At 49.3% G+C, this 18,871-nt stretch overlaps 1 protein-coding gene across 2 annotated transcripts in view; it reads right to left on the bottom strand.

Moving 5' to 3' along the window:
- Positions 1 to 16,020, bottom strand: part of SF3B2 (splicing factor 3b subunit 2) — an 18,601-nt gene extending 2,581 nt beyond the window's left edge. Inside the window, exons 1-19 of one of the 2 annotated variants that reach the window (XM_021713933.1) lie at positions 15,746 to 15,908; positions 15,527 to 15,573; positions 15,149 to 15,226; positions 13,823 to 14,062; positions 13,553 to 13,603; positions 12,180 to 12,297; positions 11,767 to 11,876; positions 11,343 to 11,439; positions 11,091 to 11,182; positions 10,144 to 10,359; positions 9,862 to 9,999; positions 9,618 to 9,698; positions 8,873 to 9,100; positions 7,956 to 8,105; positions 6,442 to 6,531; positions 6,224 to 6,331; positions 4,176 to 4,283; positions 3,424 to 3,566; positions 3,234 to 3,335 (exon numbers count right to left, since the gene is read on the bottom strand). In XM_021713933.1, coding sequence (XP_021569608.1) covers positions 3,234 to 3,335; positions 3,424 to 3,566; positions 4,176 to 4,283; positions 6,224 to 6,331; positions 6,442 to 6,531; positions 7,956 to 8,105; positions 8,873 to 9,100; positions 9,618 to 9,698; positions 9,862 to 9,999; positions 10,144 to 10,359; positions 11,091 to 11,182; positions 11,343 to 11,439; positions 11,767 to 11,876; positions 12,180 to 12,297; positions 13,553 to 13,603; positions 13,823 to 14,062; positions 15,149 to 15,226; positions 15,527 to 15,573; positions 15,746 to 15,878 — 2,330 coding nt within the window. In that variant the 5' untranslated portion in view covers positions 15,879 to 15,908. Of the gene's footprint in view, positions 1 to 3,233; positions 3,336 to 3,423; positions 3,567 to 4,175; positions 4,284 to 6,223; positions 6,332 to 6,441; positions 6,532 to 7,955; positions 8,106 to 8,872; positions 9,101 to 9,617; positions 9,699 to 9,861; positions 10,000 to 10,143; positions 10,360 to 11,090; positions 11,183 to 11,342; positions 11,440 to 11,766; positions 11,877 to 12,179; positions 12,298 to 13,552; positions 13,604 to 13,822; positions 14,063 to 15,148; positions 15,227 to 15,526; positions 15,574 to 15,745 lie in introns of both variants that reach the window. The other variant, XM_008061021.2, reaches the window with a different exon arrangement.
- Between the last annotated feature and the right edge of the window lie 2,851 nt (positions 16,021 to 18,871).

Below are 18,871 nucleotides of genomic sequence, written 5' to 3'. Positions count from 1 at the left end.
CTCACTCTGTCACCCAGACTGGAGTGCAGTGGCCGCTCTCGGCCACCGCAACCTTGACCCGCTGGGCTCCAGCAATCCTTCCGCCTCAGCCTTCCGAGTAGCCGGAATTACAGGCATGCGCTACCATACCCGGCTGATTTTTTGATTTATTGTAGAGATGAGGTCTTGCCAAGTTGCCCAGGCGGGTCTCGAACCCGCGGGCTCAGGCAATCCACTCACCTCAGCCTCCCAAAGCGCGGGATTACAGGCTGAGCCACTGAGCCAGGCTAGACAAGAGTCTTATGCCTCATAGTGGGGAGCACTGAGGACTGCTTCATTCCTGCCTGATGAGTCTAAAAACAAGAACTGAAAGGATCAAACTTTCCAAATAACTATATTCCTGAACAAAATTGAAGATGTACAGGAATACAAAAATATCCCGGACCCAACAAGGTCAATTTTACAAAGGCTAACTTTCAACCAAAATTACCAGGTTGGCCGGGCACAGTCGCACATGCCTATAATCCCAGCACTCTGGGAGGCCGAGGTGAGAGGACTGCTGGAGCCCACGGGTTTGAGACCAGCCTGGGCAACTTGGCCAGGCTTTATCTGTACAATAAATTAAAAAGTTAGCTGAACATGGTGGCGCATACCTGTAGTTCCAGTTACTTGGAAGGCTGAGGCAGAAGGATCACCTGAGCCTGGCAGGTCAAGGTTACAGTAGCCATGAGCATGCTACTGCACTCCACCCTGGACAACAGAGTGAGACTCTAACTCAAAAAATAAAAATAAAAGGGCCGAGTGCAGTGGCTCACGCCTGTAATCCCAGCACTTTGGGAAATTGAGACGGTAGGACTGCTTGAGCCCAGGAGTTTGAGACCAGCCTGGGCAACATAGTAAGATTGCATCTCTATTTTTTAAAAAATCAAAAAATTAGCCAGGTGTTGTGGTATGCACCTGCAGCAGTCCCAGCTACTTGGGAGGCTGAAGTGGAAGGATCACCTGATCCTAGGATGTCAAGGCTATGGTGAGCCGTGATCATGCCACTGCATTCCAATCTGGGCAACAAGAGTGACACTCCAATTCAGTAAATAAATAAAAAGCGAGCAATGGGATGACTTCTAGAGAGCTAACAGATGTATAATGAAGTTACTAAAGAAGAGAAAGGAACAGAAAAAATATTTGGAGAAATAACAGCCAAAATTTTTCCAAAATTAATAAAAACTATAAACTCATAGATCCAGGATGTTCAACAAACCCCAAAGAAACATTCAGAAAACTACACCAAGGCACATCATACAAGGCATAGCATGGTCAAATTGTTCAGAACCAAGAATACAACTTAAAAAACAGGTAGATAAAAGTGACATTATGCACAAAAGAACCAAGGTCAGAATGACAGTAGATTTCTCATCAGAAACAATGAAAGAAAGAAGACACTGGAGCAACACCTCAAAAGTGCTGAAAGTTGGGGAAAAGGTCAACCTAGAAATCCTGAGGCTGGCAAAAAGCTTTTAAAACTGAAGGGCAAATAAAGAACTTTAAGATGGCCAAACATGGTGGCTCAAGTCTGTGACCCCAGCACTTTGGGAGGCCGAGGCAGAAGGATTACCAGAACTCAGGGGTTCAAGACCAGCCTGGGCAACTAGGTGAGTCCTTGTCTCTACAGTAAATAAAAATAATAATAATAATAAGCCAGGCATAGTAGCATGCGCCTGTAGTTCCAGCTGCTTGGAACACTGAGGCAGAAGGATTGCCTGAGCCCAGTAGGTTGAGGCCGCAGTGGTCGTAAGCGTGCCACCACACTCCAGCCTGGGCAACAGAGTGAGAGACTCCAACTCAAAAAATAAAAAAAAGAAAGAAAGAACTTTAAGACTACAAAAGCTGAAAGCATTCGAGACCAGAAGACCCACACACATAACATAAGAAATATTAAAGGACACCCTTCAGGCAGAAGGAAAATGATACTAGACAGAAACCTGAATGTGCACAAAGAAATGAAAGAATTGAAAATGGTAACCACATGGATCCTACATGATTCTTATCTAAATCTCTCTAAGAGATAATTGGCCCTTTAAGCAAAAATAATAACTATATAGTTTAGGTTTTATATGTAAAATATATGATAACAGCAGTGCAGAGGTTGGGAGAAGAGGAATGAAGTAGACTGGTATAAGGCTCTTAATGCAATTCAGAAACGGTGTAAAATCATGATAAAGATGCACACTAGAAACCTTGAAGCAGTCACTAAAATAACAAAGCCAAGCCTTACAGTTAATAAGTCAACAATAGGTAAAATGGAATCATAAAAAATGTTCAGGTAAGTCTGGTGCAATGGCTCATGCCTATAATCCCAGCAGGTTGGGAGGCCAGGGCAGGAGGATCATTTGAGCCCAGGAGTTCTAGACCAGCCGGGGCAACATACCAAAACCTCATCTCTACAAAAAAATTTTTAAAACTTAGCCAGGCACGGTGGCGTTTTCCTGTTGTCTCAGCTACTTGGGAGGCTGAGGCAGAAAGATCGTCTGAGCCCAGGAAGTTGAGGCTACAGTGAGCAGTGGTCATGCCACTGCACTCCAGCCTGGGAGACAGAGTAAGATCCTGACTCCAGAAAAAAAAAGAGAAAAAGCTCAAGTAATTCAAAAGAAGGTAGAGAACAGCAAGAAGTGGGCAACCCCTTTGGGTCCCCTCCCATTGTGGGAGCTTTTCTGTCCTCTCAGTAAATCCTGCTTTCTAAAAAGAAAGAAAGCAAACAGCAAGAAGGGAACAAAGAACAGAAGGGATAAAGACAAGGTCATTTCATGATACAGGTCAATTCATAAGATTTTACAATCCCACATGTTTATGGAGCTTCAGAATACATGACTGTGTGAAGCCTGGGCCTGTCTCAGGGCCTTTGCAAATACTGTCCCTTTTGCCCACAGATCATTCTGTGGCTGGCTCTTTCCTAATGTTCAAGTCAGTGCAAACAGGCTCCTCCCCAAAGAAGCCTTCCCAAAGGCCTCCCACCACCTTATCCCACTAGCCAATTTCCTGTGCTTCACATCCTTACCCACATAAGGAGTTATCTTGTTTCTGAGTACTTGTTTACCTCAACTGTTTTTGCTGCTGATTCACCACTGCCTAGAGTAGTGCCTGGCACAGAGTTGGTTTAATAATTGTTAAAAGGGGGGGGCGGTAAAAGTTAGCCAGCCCATCTAGAGGCTGAAGGGAAATGAAAGCCCTCCCCTCTCAGCCCTGCCTGGTTCCCTCACCCATCCATTGCTTCCTCAATCTTCTTCTTCCTCAGCTCAATGAGTTCAGGAGTCTCCATTCCAGCCGGCACTGACGAGAACCCTCCGGGAGTGATGAGGCCACTGTGAAGATAGGAACAAGCTCTGGAATCAAGAGAAGCCTCCCAAAGACAGACCAGCCAGTTCAGCAAGGCAGAATCTCTTTCCCCACCTGTCTGCAGGGGTAATAAAGCCTGTCTCATCCGGTTTGTCTTCATCACTTTCTTCCTCCTCCTCTTCTTCTGAAGACTCTTCATCAGATGGTTCGAGTTCCCCCCAAGGGGTCCGATCAATCTCTTCTTCCTCAGTCTTGGTCTAAGAGAGATTATTTATTCATTCAACAAATGTTTACTAAGTACCTACTATATGCCAAGCTATTGTAGCTGAAGTGATATAAGAGTAAACAGACAACAATTCCTTCCTACCCAGAGCTCATATTCTAGTGAGAAGCTATCATTAGCATCTCAAGAAAATGTATGCCCTCTTTCATATTTTGAAATTTCAGAACACTCAGCTCCCTGAAAATGAAGGTACAAACCAACTATTTCTTTCTTTTTGTTTGTTTGTTTGTTTGTTTTTTGAGTTGGAGTCTCACTCTGTCACCCAGACTGGAGTGCAATGGCCGATCCCGGTCACCACAGCCTCGACCTGCTGGGCTCCAGCGATCCTTCTACCTCAGCCTTCCGAGTAGCTGGAACTACAGGCGCGCACTACCACATCTGGCTGATTTTTGATTTGTTGTAGAGAGGAGGTCTCACCACGTTGCCCAGGTGGGTCTCGAAGCCGCGGGCTCAGGCAATCCACTCACCTTGGCCTCCCAAAGTGCTGGGATTACAGGCTGAGCCACCAAGCCCGGCCTAAACCAACTATTTCTAACCTTCGTGACATTAAGTGAAACCAAGCTCACCAGTCCACAGCCCATACCTGAAATTCAGCAGCATTGGTTCCAAACACATCCCCGTAGAGCGGTTTCCCAGTCTCATCTACTGGGGGTTTGCCCCAGCCACCAGCATGGTACCCAAAGGAGCAGCTCTGCAAGAGAGAGAGAATGCATTAGTTCATACCTAATCTGCAAACGAAATACTGAAGCCCTAGAGAACAGTACAGGACTAACACTTGGAAACTTTGGGAGTTATGACTGCGAAATGGAATTAAATGGTATAAGCATTAAAAAGCAAGTTAATAAGCAAAAACAAATCAGAGGTAATAGGATGGGGGAGACAAGCAGAAGGTATGCTAATAACCTCATCTTTCACGGTAGAATCTCTGCTGTCTGAAACCAAAACATGTACTTTAAAAAAATGATTCTGCCAGGTGCAATGGCTCACGCCTGTAATCCCAGCACTTTGGGAGCCGGAGGCAAGAGGACTGCCTGAGCTTGAAGGTTCGAGACCAGCCTGGCAACTTGGCGAGACCTAGTCTCTACAATACATAAAAAAATTAGCCAGGTATGATGGTGCTTGCCTGTGGTTCCAGCTACTTGGAAGGTTGAGATGGAAGGATTGCCTGAGCCCAGTAGGTTGAGGATACAGGAGCAGTGAGCATGCCACAACACTCCAGTCTGGGCAACAGAGACCCCTACTCAAAAACAAAAAATGATTCCAATTTCTTACTGATTTGTCCTAACTGTGGAAAGCTGACTTGTTTAGAATCTGTTTTTCTTAGAGGAATTTTTTTTTTTATTAAACAGATGGAAGCCAGGTCCAGTGGCTCAAGCCTATAATCCCAGCACTTTGGGAGGCTTAGGTGGGAGGATCGCTGTGGCCAGGAGTTCAAGAACAGCCTAAGCAACAAAGCAAGACCCTGTCTCTACAAAAAATAATATTAGCCAAGCATGGTGGTAGATGCCTGTATTCCCTAGTACTCAGGAGATCGAGGCATAAGGATAGCTTGAGACCAGGAGTCTGAGGCTACAGTGAGCTATGTTCACACAATTGCAATCCAGCCTGAGTGACAGAGTGAGACCCTGTCTTTTGAAAAAAATAAAATAAAATAAGAGAGATGGAACCTCCCTGTGTTGCCCAGGCTGGAATTGAACTCCCGGGCTCAATTGATCCACCCAATTAAGACTGTCTGGGACCACAGATATGGTACCACATCCTGCCAAGGGACAGAAATTTTTATCTGAAGTTTAACAGTATTACAGTTTCATCTTATTGACTTGGTTGTTAGTTTTTTTTAATTTGATGTTTTATATTTAAAAACAATAAATCTGATGCCATTCTTGGGATAAAATTATTTTTTCTCTGTCCATCTATGTGTATATCTGGACGCACATTCACCAAATATTAAATCTGGTTTTCTCTGAATGTTGAAATTGTGGATGATTTATTTTCATTTTGTACTTATCAATGCTGACTGAATATTTGTCTTAAAAAATTTTTTTAAACAAAACCAATTACTTTTATTTTTAAAGAGACACATGGTATACAAATATGCATCAATAAATTTTTTTTAGATTGGAAAATATAGTTTATTTAGAAAGTAGTTTAGAGAGAGAGAAAGGACTCACGTCCCCAAGGTAGGGGAGGGAGTAAAAATCCAAAATTTTTTAATTAAATAGACACATGCCAGTTACAGTGGCTCACGCCTGTAATCCTACCACTTTGGGAGGCGGAAGCGAGAGGATTGCCTGAGTCCAGGGTTTGACCCCAGCCTGAGTCTCAAACTTGGCAAGACCTCGTCTCTACAATAAATCAAAAAACTTTGCTGGGCATGGTGGCGCATGCCTGTGGTTCCAGCTACTTGGAAGGCTGAGGTGGAAGGATCGCCTGAGCCCAGCAGTTCGACACTGTGGTAGCTATGAGCATGCCACTGCACTCCAGCCTGGGTGGCAGAGTCAGACTTCTACACAAAAAATAAAAAATAAAAAAAACAAAGACACATGATGGAGTTAAGAAAAAGAAAACAAAAATTCACCCTCCAGTTAAAAAGCAGAGGCAGCCAAGAATAAAAGAAAGCCCAATGCTCACCTCGGGGATGGGCGAGTTTAGCCCAGGGATTTTGAGGTTGGGGTACGATGGGGGTGGTCCATATCGCTGCATGGCAATCAGCCACGGGGGAGGGACCTTGTGGGCATTCTGCAGGAAAGAGAGAACAGGGTAGCATCTGTCCAACCCTGTCCCCCTCTCCCTTCCACCCCAATTCCCACCCTCTTCTCTGCTTCCCCAATCGGCTAACTGACACTCACGGGTCCTACTGGCATCCCCAAGGAAATCCTCAGCTCATCAGACAGATCTCCAGGCTTCTTCTCCTTCAGTCGCGTCTCAAACTCCTTCCCCTGAGGAAAAAGCAGAGCAAGCTGCATTGCAGACACCAGACACATGCAGGGAGCCCAGTGGGAAGAGGGCATGAGAACAAAGATGAGAAGTCCTAATCCACATCAGATATAAAATCCCACTGAGGGCTACCTGGCTCCCACTCATCACTTCTTTCCCCTGCCAAAATCTCATCACTTCTTTCCCCAGCCAAAGTGGAGGGAGGAAAAAAGGACAGGGAGGAGGGGGAAAGGCCAGACTCCCAGTGCTGTCACCAACTGTGAGAATACAGCCAACTTTATGACCTGCTTTCTCATCTATACAATGAGAGCATTCAACAGGATGATCTCCAAGATCCTTCCACTTTAAAAGTTGTCTGTCAATAGGTGATTAATATTTCAAGAAATCAGAAAAAAAATTCTCCCATCCCAAATGTATTTTTTATTATTTTTTTAGATTCAGGGTCTCACTCTGTCACCTAGTGTGGAGCACAGTGACCCAACCATAGTTCACTTCAGCCTTGAACTCCTGAGCTCAAGGGTTCCTCCCACCTCAGCCTCCCAAAGTGCCTAGCCTCAGTATTAAATATTTCCTAAAAGCATCTGTGGCTTGGCCCCTTTGTTCTAAATTAGCCACCACAAACTATTATCATTTCAAAGACATGATCTGCATCTGCCTTCCAAAAAAGGACCTCATTTTAAAATTTCAAATTCAAGCTGGGCACAGTGGCTCATGCCTGTAATCCCAGCACTTTGGGAGGCGGAGGTGAGAGGATTGCCTCATCCCAAGGGTTTGAGAACAGGCTGGGCAACTTGGCGAGGCCGTGTCTCTACAATAAATTAAAAAATTAGGCCGGGCTCGGTGGCTCAGCCTGTTGTCCCGTGCTTTGGGAGGCCGAGGTGAGTGGACTGCCTGAACCTGTGGGTTCGAGATCCACCTGGGCAACTTGGCAAGACCTCATCTCTACAATAAATCAAAAAAATTAGCCGGGTATGGTAGCGTACGCCTGTAGTTCCAGCTACTCGGAAGGCTGAGGCAGAAGGATCGCCGGAGCCCAGCAGGTCAAGGCTGCAGTGGCCGGGAGCATGCCACTGCACTCCAGTCTGGGCGACAGAGTGAGACTCCCACTCAAAAAAAAAAAAGCTAGCCAGGTGTGGTAGTGCACACCTACGGTTCCAGCTACTTGGAAGGCTGACGCGAAAGGATAGCCTGAGCCCAGCAGATCCAGACTACGGTGGCCATGAGCATGCCACTGCACTCCAGAACTGGGTGACAAAGACTCTGACTCAAAAAATAAATTAATTAATTTAATTTAAATCCCAGCTCATCCTATGGTAGTTAATGGGTATATTCCAAGGCTGAGGAGCCACTGTACCTGCTTCAAAAGCCCTTCTGACCAAGAGTTAGACAATCTTGACCCCAAAACCCCCCCAGACCCCTCCCGAACCTCATAGTACAGGTCCCCATGGATGGTCAGCTTTGGCTTGGTCTGCCACTTGAAAAAGGCATCGTGCAGTTTCTGGTAGTCAATGTCAATCTTGCCCATTTTCGGCCGAACCTTCTCTCGCATTTTTGACTTCATGGTCTTCTGTTCTTCCTATGGAGAATGGCAGAAGACAAGGCTTAACACATATTCACCAAATTCAACTCAGTCAGGAATCTGGCTCCTGACTCCAAAAGAGATCAAAGGAAGCCTCAGTGCTCTCACTGTGAAAGCACCAACGCTTCCAGCTCAGACCCCCACAGAATGACATTATCTGTGCTGAACAAAACAGATTCCATGAAATCGGCCTCAACTATGTAGGTCTATAACTAGCTTTTAAAACATCTCATCAAGAGACAGATCTCATCAGTTGCCCCTGGAGAGAGTTGTGCGACTACAGTCTAATTGGAAGGCAGAGATTGTCCCTGTTCTTTTGTACTTCCTGAATCTTTGCACTAAATTTGTGCACTACAGGCAAATATTACCTGTTCAGAGTATTTAATGAAAACCTTTAAGCGTAAGAAGTTACTCAACCACCATGAGTGTCTAGCCACAAGTGCAGCGGGAAAAGGAGTCACCAGGTGAGCTGGCAAAGTGAACACAAAGGGGAGGAAGAGAAGAGGAAAACGGAGCCACTCAGAACAGGAAGTCTTGACATGAGACAGGAGAGTAGGCTCTGAACAGACTCAAGGCCCGCCTTTCTTGCGTCCCTGCCCTCCACTTCCCACCAGGTGTCCTATATAGTGCTGGTTTCTAAGCTAGGGAAAGGATAATTAGAGAACAAATAGGCGAGTTTTGGAAGCAGATTCCGGTTTTGAAGCAGGCCTCTCTGAAGGACGGAAATCCCCAAGGGCTGGCGGGAAACCCAGCCAGGCCCTCACCTTCTCCTGCAGGGCCTCCCGCATCTCCTGGATGCCGGTGCGTTTGATGAAGTCTGGCAGCTCGAAGGGGGGCTTCTCAATGCCCCGTTTGCCCTGCAGGTACTTGCGCTTAAAACACCAGTGGCGTGGCACAGGCACAGAGTTCCGAGTGGCCTTGAGGTGAACCAAGAGCTTAGGGTCCTGCGCTGTCACATCATGCATCTCCACAACGTCTGGCCGAGCCACCAGCTGGAAAACACATAGCACCTCGTCTCTAGGAAACTCCAACCTCTCAGGGCTGACACTTTCTCTTCTTCAAAAGACACACAGTCGCCAGGCTTGGTGGCTCAGCCTGTAATCCCAGCACTTTGGGAGGCTGAGGTGAGTGGATTGCCTGAGCCCGCGGGTTCGAGACCAGTCCGAGCAACTTGGCAAGACCTCATCTCTACAATAAATCAAAAATTAGCCAGGCGTGGTATTGCTTGCCTGTAATTCCAGCTACTTGGAAGGCTGAGGCAGAAGGATCGTCGGAGCCCAGCAGGCTGATGCTGGAGTGACCATGAGTGTGCCACGGCACTCCAGCCTGGGTGACAGAGTACAACTCCAACTCCAAAAAAAAAAAAGACCCACACCCAAGCAGATCAACCAAGCCTCCTTCAAAGACCTCCTCGTCACCTCCCAAGCAAAGCCCCCTGTGGGCTCTAGGGGCTCCTCGTGTGGCCTCCCGGCTGGGCACCAAGACCTACCGGACCATCTCAGGTCTCACCTGCTTAAGTTCAGCCACAGTGAAGCGATTCATTCGGCGCAACTTCTTCTTGGACAGCTTGGGGGCTTCTGGCTTCTTTTCCTAGAGCAGAACAATCACCTCTTTTGAGCAAGACTCAAACTGCCCAGCCCATCCCAAAACATAAGCTACCAGAGCCCTGAAAGAGTTCACACGGTCCCGCTCGGGATGTACCTCGGCCACCCGGGCCGAGTCGCGGCTTCCTGAAGGGAAGGCTGGGCCTGACCTGTTCGTCATCACTGCTGTCGTCATCACTGTCCTTGTGTTCTTCCTCGAAGCCCTTCTTCTTGGGGGCTGTGGAGTTCTCCAGCTTGTCCAGTTTCTCTGGCTCCTTTTCCTTCTCCTTCTTCACATCATCGGTGAGCTGAGAAGGCAGACACCATGGAAGCCCCATGCTCGGAGCACCTCCCTAGCTCCTAAAGCCAGCGCTGAACAGATGCCTGCTCAGCCCTGTCTCTCACCCATCCCTGTTTAGCTTTGCCCCTTCAGAGTGTGCTGCTCCTTGTACCTTGAAGGCCTCAAAAATCCTCTTGAAGAAAATGAAGTTGGGCTCATAAATTTCAGGTTCTTCAGTCACATACTCGATCTCGACATCAGCAGCTGAGGAGTCAGAGCCACGGGACCGGGTAGAGTCTTTCTCTCGATCCCCTGAGCTCTCAGATGATGCCCCCCGCACCCGCTGGGGCTTTTTCTTCTTCTTTCGGTTGCGACGCTTCCGGTTTTTCTGTCAAGACAAGGAAAACCAGCTGGGTCAGAAAATGCAAACACTATGCCTGCCCCAACCCCTAACCTCCCCACCCAATTTTCTCAACAGTTCAACACTCAGTCTTTTCCCAAGGAGGCAATCTCGTGACACAGTTGTGAAGGGGCTTGAAGTCAGACTCCAAAGTTCTGCCACTCTCAAGCTGTGTGCCTTTGGGTAAATTACTACACCTCTCAGAACCTCAGCTTTTCAGCTGTTAACTGTAGGTATGCACAGGTCTCAGAACTCAAAGGGATTTATGGCAATTAAATTAAAAATATCTTTGAAATGCTTAGGACAGAAATAGGCACAAGATAGCAGCTACTACTTATGGAACACTTGCTAAAAGTGGCGTTATTAGCTGGGCTCGGTGGCATTATCAGCCTGTAATCCTGCGCCTTTGGGAGGCTGAGGTGAGTGGATTGCCTGATCCCGCGGGTTCGAGACCCACCTGGGCAACTTGGCGAGACCTCATCTCTACAATAAATAAAAAATTAGCCGGGCATGGTAGCGCACGCCTGTAGTTCCAGCTACTCGGAAGGCTGAGGTGGAAGGATCGTTGGAGCCCAGCAGGTCGAGGCTGCAGTGGCCAGGAATAGCCACTGCACTCCAGTCTGGGCGACAGAGTGAGACTCCAACTCAAAAAAAAAAGTGGCGTTATTTGAGTCCGCAAACCCATCTCCTGATATGACATAATCCACCTCCGATTATACCTCTTTTTTAGATATAGACACTGTATCCTCCTCAGTCTCTGATGCTGACTGGCCCAGAGATGAACGAGGGTCTGTTTCCATTTCCTCTTCCTCTGTAAGGGAAGAAGGTGATGATCAGAGTTTCTTCATGGTGCCACCCCCCTGCCACTCATTCATAGTAACCTGTCTTCACCAAGAGCCAACCTCGCTCTAAACTCTCCTCGGCAAGGGACGGAGGAATGAGGACTTGGCTCAGGACCCACCCACACTTACCCTGCTGAGAGTTCATCTCCTCCTGGCGGCTTTCCTTCAGCTGCAGGATCTTTTCCAAAGCCTGGGGGATCTTGGGGCCCACAGAGGGGTCATCCATCTGCCAGAGACAACAGAGTCAGAGGAGGTGAATCACAGTGCCCCTTTTCCTCCGACATCCACCTTTTGTACCGGGAAGGCTGCTGGTCAAGGGACATAAGCAGCAGATAGTGGGTGTCACCTGCTGGTCTCAGCGAGGTTCAGCATCCTTCAGAGAGAACCCCAGAACTCTGCCTTATTCTAAATATATTTTATATGTAGAGCTCAGCCCTGCCCCAATGATTTAAGTCTCCCCATCTTCTCACAGAATTCTCTAAAAATCCAGATACAGTCTTCTTCTAAGCTATCACTCTCCTGTCCCTGGGAAGAAATAATTGAGTGGTCTCACCTCTCTGTTCTCATCTCCAGGGGGTGGTGGAGGACCACGAGGTCGAGGAACAGGGGCGCCCATGGGCAAAACAGTGGGAGTGGGGCCCACTGGGCCAACTGGAGCAGCCACTGAGAGACGGAGAAAGAAATCCAGTGTCAGAAGAAACTAGACACTTATTTAAGAAACTGCCACCCTTGCTGAAGTCAGTGACAGGTAGCCTTCAGGGGAGAAGGGGACTAGAAGGGAGCCTGGGAGCTTTTGGGTTGTTGCTCATGTTTTGGCTCATGGTCCAGGTGCTGACTGTATGAATGTGTTCAGTTTGCGAACTGTACGTTTACCATAGGTGCACTTTTTAAACATAATACCCAAAAAGCTTTTAAGGAACTTTTAGATCACCTTCGTTGCCCTCCCTTTCCATTCCAGGGTCTCACCTCGAGGACCCAGAGGAGTGCGCACACCCATCTGGCCCATGTCTTGTGGGGGTCGAGGGACTGGGGTGCCCATCTTGGCAATCTCTTGCTGCCGTTCCTGTTCCAGTAATACAGCTGCCTATGGGAAGCAAGGGAGAGTGGAAATCCAGCTTGAAAAACGTGGTTGGCAGACAGCCCCTGGCAAATGCACTCTTTCAGCCAGGTAGTAGGCAGAGAACAATCAAGAACCACTCCCATTCTGATACTCCCTTTGCCCCTACACTTCCAGGCTTCTGATCCTAATGGAGGAATCCTCTTACCACAACAGAAAATCCCTGGAAATAATACCAAGGAAGCCCCCAGGAATCTTCTGATTCCTAGCAGAATATTTCATATTTAGCCAAATAGTGCCTTCTATTTTTCAGTGAGTTTTCTTCTCCAAAAGATTAAATTATATAGAAATAAATTTTGCTTCTTTCTTTTTTTTTTGAGTCAGAGTCTCACTCCACTGTCCAGGTTGGAGTGCAATGGCACAATCATGACTCACTGCAGCCTTGACCCTCCTGGGATCAAGTGACCCTCCACTTCAGCCTCCTGAGTAGCTGAGACTACAGGCACATGCCACCACGCCCAGCTAATTTTTCTGTAGACACAAGGTCTTGTTATGTTGCCCAGGCCGGTCTCAAACTCCTGGCTTCAAGCGATCCTTTTGCCTCAGCCTCCCAAAGTGCTGGGATTACAGGCGTGAGCCACTGTGCCCAGCCAGAAGGAAATTTGAAATCATTTTCTTATATCTAACCCTTAAGATCCAGCACAATCTGGCAAAAACAGTACTCACATATATTTCCATACTTGTTGCTTTTAGTGCTTACTTTCTAATAATCCCAATTAACCCACAGGGTCACAACTGTGACAATGCACCTCCAGAGCCAAACATCTAATATAACATTCCCATGATTATACATATCACACTTTGTCTAAATCCAGTACAAATAACTAAATTAGCCCAGGGTCCTCTCCAAGCTAACTAGAATGACATCATGGAAGACTAGCAGGGGTCAGCAAACTTTTTGTGTAATGGGACAGATGATAAATGCATTAGGCTTTTTGGGCCACTATTATATATTCTTGGTTTGATTTTTTTTTATTAAAACCCTTTAAAAATAAAAAATAAAAAAATTAGTTCACAGGCCACACAAAAACAGGCCACAAGTTATAGTTTGCCAACCTCTGGACTACAGGAAAAATGGAATTCTCTGGGAGATACTAGAACTTAGTCTGGGATGAGGCAGCCTGCAAGGAAAATACAAATGGTGCACCTTGCTTTGGAACCCAAGTACTTAACAGTCAATGGGTTGGACCATGAGGTCAAAGGTCAGGGGGAGGGGCATTACCCGCTTCTGCTGCTCCAAGAGCTCATGTTCCTTCAGTGAATGATCTCCCTGCTTAAAAAAGAAAATAAGCTCATACCAGCACCAGTACCCCACAGGCCAATCTGCCTCAATTCCTGCTTCTTGAGATCCTCTACCAGTCAAGGGTCTATGTTCCAGTCTTTAGTCTAGAACTTCCCGGAAGCCTTGGCCCTAGGACTCAGCACTTGCTAAGGCTCCACTACCCTTTCAGGGACCTGATGAGGCTCAGGCTCCGGCTTCCATCTGCCCTACCTGCTTGGCGCGCTCCTCTTGCTGCATCAGCAATGCCGCCTGCTGCTGAGCCAGCTTCAGCCGCTCTTCCTCTGACAGTGCCACAGGTTCACCCACACGGAGAGGCGGCGGGGGACCCAAATTTGGTGGATGGCCCATAGGAAAGCCAAGGCCAAGGCCTGGTGGAGGCGGTGGAGGTGGTGGGGGAGGTTGCAGGGGGGGAAGTCCCATGGGTGGCGGTGGCATGGGAATTCCAGAGAGCTGTGGAGAAGACATAACCATCACTAGGAAGCATTTAACTACTCATTCTACAAACATTTGCTGGAGATCTATGATGAACCAGATGACAGGATTCAAAGTGCTAGAATAAACAGTTCTTACTCCATAAGAGAGAATATGCCACGGCATCACCAAGAGAAGACAATACTAACTTTGGAGCACCAGCCAAAGAAAGCTATCAACTCTCTCCCCAGAAAAATATCACAAACGCTGATTTTGTGTACAATTCCAGAAGACTCAGACACACCTCTAAAGGTCATCTAGGGACTCTTCATTCCACACACAGAGATCAGTGGATCCCAGATTAGAGCCACTACTTTAGAGAAAAATAATCAAATTCTGGACCAAAAGGAACACGGAAGTTGAGATGATATAAATAAGTAGAAAACGCTTTGCCAACACAACGCAAAACCCAATGACTTACTAAACACAGGGTGTATGAAATTAAATCAGGGAGCCCTGATGTCTCACTGAATATCATGGGAATTGTGCGTTGGGAGGGCAAAGAAGAGGGTTATTACTTCAAGCGGGGGGAGGATCAAGTCAGGCTTCCAAGTATGCCAGCTGAATCTTGAATGACAGGTAGAATTTTTTTTTTTTGAGTCAGAGTCTCACTCTGTCGCCCAGACTGGAGTGCAGTGGCCGCTCCCGGCCACCACAGCCTCGACCTGCTGGGCTCCGGCGATCCTTCCACCTCAACCTTCCAAGTAGCCGGAACTACAGGCGTGCGCTACCACACCCGGCTGATTTTTTGATTTATTGTAGAGATGAGGTCTCGCTGGCCAGGCGAATCTCGAACCCACGGACTCAGGCAATCCACTCACTTCAGCCTCCCAAAGGCGCAGGATTACAGGCTAAGCCACCGAGCCCGGCTTGATAGGTAGAATTTTGAGGAGCAGACATTAAGGGGGCAAGTGTGAACACCAAAGAGAGAACTGAAGAGCTCCTAATATTGTCGCGGCAGCACCTCTCTTCCCAATCTGCTAGTTGCATCCTAAGTCCAATGCATGTAAGAGGAGGGGCTGCCCTGAACAGACGGAATCTTGAAAAATGAAAGAACCTCATTACCTGTGCTGACATGGGAGGGGGAGCGGCTTTGTCTCCATCTTCCCCTCTCAAAACCGGCCGATTCAGCACGATGCCAGTCTGCAAAAGAGAAAGGCCTCTAGATCATTCCGAAAGGAGCTGGTCCACTAAACAACATTCTTGTTCATTTATTCAACAAAACTGTACTCTGTGCCTGTCTGCCAAGCTCGGACTGGGCACCGGAGAGAACCACGATGAACAGAAGCGATTACAACGAAACTGAAAAAGGCAAGTACAAGCCAAAAAGGGCAAACCCTCGCTTGCCGTGCTGAGGCATTTAAAGAATGAACATCGAGCATGAGGGGTCGTGAAGACCTGGAGAAGATCGGCCTATCCTGACCTCCCGCTACCAACGCTTACCTGGCGGGTGTAGGTCTGCAGACGCTCCACCAGCTCCTCGCGATTCCCTGCGGGGCAAAATACAGGGTCAGTGGGGCAGGCCGGGCTGGGTCAGGCCAGCCCAGTCAGGTCAGGTCCCAGCGACCGGCCTCCGGCCCTCGCGCCGGGGTCTCCCGGGTAACCAGGATCCGCTTCACCGCAAGCCCACGCAGCCCCCTCTTGACCTCCTGTACTCCTCACCCTGGATCGGAGCTCCGATCTCTGCCAACTTGGCCTGAAGCTCCTGGGCGGCCCAGGCACCATAGTGGCCTGGAGGCGGCGGCGGCGGCAGCTGCAATTCGGCTTTGGGAGGCTCGGGATGCTCGGTCGCCATTTTATCCGCAGGAAGGCGCGCGACCAAACCGGAAGCGCGGGCCAGCCTCCGGGCCCACTTCCCGGAGCTTCCGGCAGCGCCGTTCGCCACGTCCTCTCGATGGTTGGAAGGCGGTGCGGATGGAGGCCCGCCCACTGCCGTGCTCTGGGAGACGGGATTCGCCGCAGAGGTGCCCTTTCAATCCCTAGGCGGCCTGGTCGCAAAGCCTTCTGGGAGTTGTAGTACGCAGGTCTCGGTCTCCGCGGGTGGAAGCCCGGCTGCGGCGCCCGAAGGCGGGCGGCTGGGTCGTGGGCGGGGCTGCGGGAAGACTGGTCCTGCTTCAGGGAGCGCTTTCTGCGCCTCACCTGCCCGAGCGCAGACTCAGCCTTCCGGCGCGACGCGATGCTCAGGCGTGAGAGGGCCGGGCGCTTACGTTCCCAAGGAGTCCCGAGAGACTCCTTCCCCGGCGGCAGCGCGTTGCGGGCGCCAAGCGGAAGGCTGGAGCCGAAGCCTGTGATAAAACAGTGTCTGATTGTCTGCCCGCCCACCCCCGGCCCAAGCATGGATGAATGGGCTGAAAGGGGATCGGAGCCGGGAGAGGAGCGGGCCCGCCCGGGCTGAGATCCAGCTGCCGACCTGGGGGAAGGGCGACACTAAAGCCCCTTTTTCCACCGTCCAGGCCGGCTTAAATGTCATCTCCTCCGCTAAGCTTTCTCCCGCTTCCCTTTCCTTTCTTGGAGCTCCTATAATAAATGCAAATCGCCACCACTCGTCAAGTCTCTCTTGCCTTTTCTCCCTACCTCCATCCCAAAAATGTGAGCAGGGGTTTGATTTTTTTTTTTTTTTTTTTGGTCTCGAAGCACCTGGCGCTTAAGAGGCGCCCAATAAATGATTACCGAAAAAAAGAGAACAATCTTTCTGGCGCAAGATTTTTGTCTTTGTTAGTCTCGAAAATACATTCGGGTTCTTTTCTTCCCTCAGCCCCCGCTGCCTACTGGCAGGGGGTCCACATCCTGCCTCCCACTCCCCAACTTCACCTCCACTCCCCGTGGCCTTTGGGGCCAGAGGTAAAGACGGGCAGGGATTCTTGCCTGCCCGGTTTCCATCTCTTGTCCCGCCCCATCAATTCGATTTCTTTCCCCAGCTCTGCTCTCTCACTGATAGCCAGGCTCAGAGAGAGAGAGAGAGAGAGAGAGAGAGAGAGAGAGAGAGAGAGAGAGTGTGTGTGTGTGTGTGTGTGTGTGTGTGTGTGTGTGTGTGTGTGTGGTGAGTAAGGGAGAGGGAGACTCGAGTAAAATGATCTCGGTTTCCCCCTACACACACCCTTCAGATCTTTTCTCTAGCCTACTCCAGCTGCCCCCAATGGAGAAGTAGCAGGCAGAGGGGAAAAAAGAATGGAGCACCAGGTCCAGGGAAGGTGAGGTTTGGGGGGAGACAGAGAAAAGGGCTGGGCTGGGAAAGGCTGACTCACATCTCAGTACAAGCTGGGAAGTTCTTTTCCTCCTACCCAAACCTTAACCATCTCACCCTTCCATGAACATCACTACCCCAGATTGCTTCTGCCACCCCCAGGGGGAAGCCGAACCCAGAAAGGACAGAACAAAAAGAAAAAGCAGCAATGCCCTTCCTCCCAGCCTGCCAGCCCACTCAGGCGGAACTTTTCCAGCCCAAAGGAAGGCTCTTCTGCTCCATATAACAGGAGGTCCCAGGCAGGTCATCTGAGGCTGAAGACATGTGTAGGTGCTGGGGAAGGGGAGGGGTCCTTGAGATAGAATAAACTAGGGACTGATGATGGGGCCCCATTTTATTGCAACAGCCATGGGAGGCAGGCAGGGTAGCCTGCCCCTAATTTTGCAGAGGGGAAGACTGAGGGGCACAGAGAAGATGGCATGCCCAAGGGGCCAAACTGGGGCCACCAGCAGTTCTCCTGACACTTAAGAATCTCCATTCCCTTCTCCACCTCACCAAGGACCCTCACATAATACCTACCTATTGCCAATGTGAGTCCAGATGGTGGTATCCAGCCCCTTCTAGTCCCAGCTTTGGGTGACTGGATCCTTGCCAGCTCCAAAATCCTTGCCTTACCAGGCCCAGAGCAAAGGAGAAAGCAGGTGTCCAAGTCAGCCACAGAACTAAATGTGGGACTGTCCGTGTCTGGCATGGCTTTGGAGGAGCCACTGCCCAACTCTTAGGTGATAGGAACTAAGGACTGAGACAGGCATTCACAGGGAGTCTTGTGGTCCAGGTCAGGCTGCCCCTCTCCCCTAAGTACAGGGACATCAGCCCTGGAGCTCAAAAGGGACAGAGAAGGGACCCATTTAGGAGTGGCATCGTGTATAATCTCAGAACAGCTCTAAGAACAGCTTACCATTTTAGAGCTGGAGACAACAGTGCTCAGGGAGTTGCCCTTGACTCTGGGACTTGAAGGCAGAGAACCAGGATTGAACTTGGATTCTTTGATGCCTGGTGCAAGGTGCCTGGGCAGGGATTCTAGTCTTACTAAAGCTTGGGTTGGGAATGTGGGAGTCTACAGTCCTGGAAGGAAGAATGGGTGAGCAGCAGTGACTGCCTCAGAGGGTGTGGAGGACAGGCTGGAAGGAAAGAGGAGGTGTGAGAGCAGATGGGACCAGGCAAGGGTACAGCTGTGCTTCTCTGCTGGAGGTGGAAAGAGCAGAAGGGGAGGGAGAGATGTGGGTGCCTGTAAGTGTACCTGCGTCTCTAACTCACTGGGGAAAAAGGCTCTACCAGCCCAATGGGGCCCAGGAATATCCAGCAATGTTATCAACACCTTCCCGGCCTCAGTTTCCCAATCTGTTGAGCGAGAGACGGGAGCTGGCACAGTGGCGACAGACTCTGCAAGGTTGCCAGAGGAAGATGCCTGCCTCCGAAGATGCCCCAGAGAGTGTTCACAGCAGCCAGCGGGCAAGTCTGGGATCCCCCTCCCCTTCCCGCTTCCTTTCTCCCCCTGCCCTCTCTCCCCCCTGCTCGCTCGCGGCCTAGCCCCGCCCCTCCCC

This window comes from Carlito syrichta, unplaced genomic scaffold (genome assembly GCF_000164805.1).
Source record: "Carlito syrichta isolate Samal-C Ts95f unplaced genomic scaffold, Tarsius_syrichta-2.0.1 Scaffold304878, whole genome shotgun sequence".
In the NCBI taxonomy this organism is placed as follows: domain Eukaryota; kingdom Metazoa; phylum Chordata; class Mammalia; order Primates; family Tarsiidae; genus Carlito; species Carlito syrichta.
This window is presented reverse-complemented; position numbering and strand designations above follow the sequence as displayed.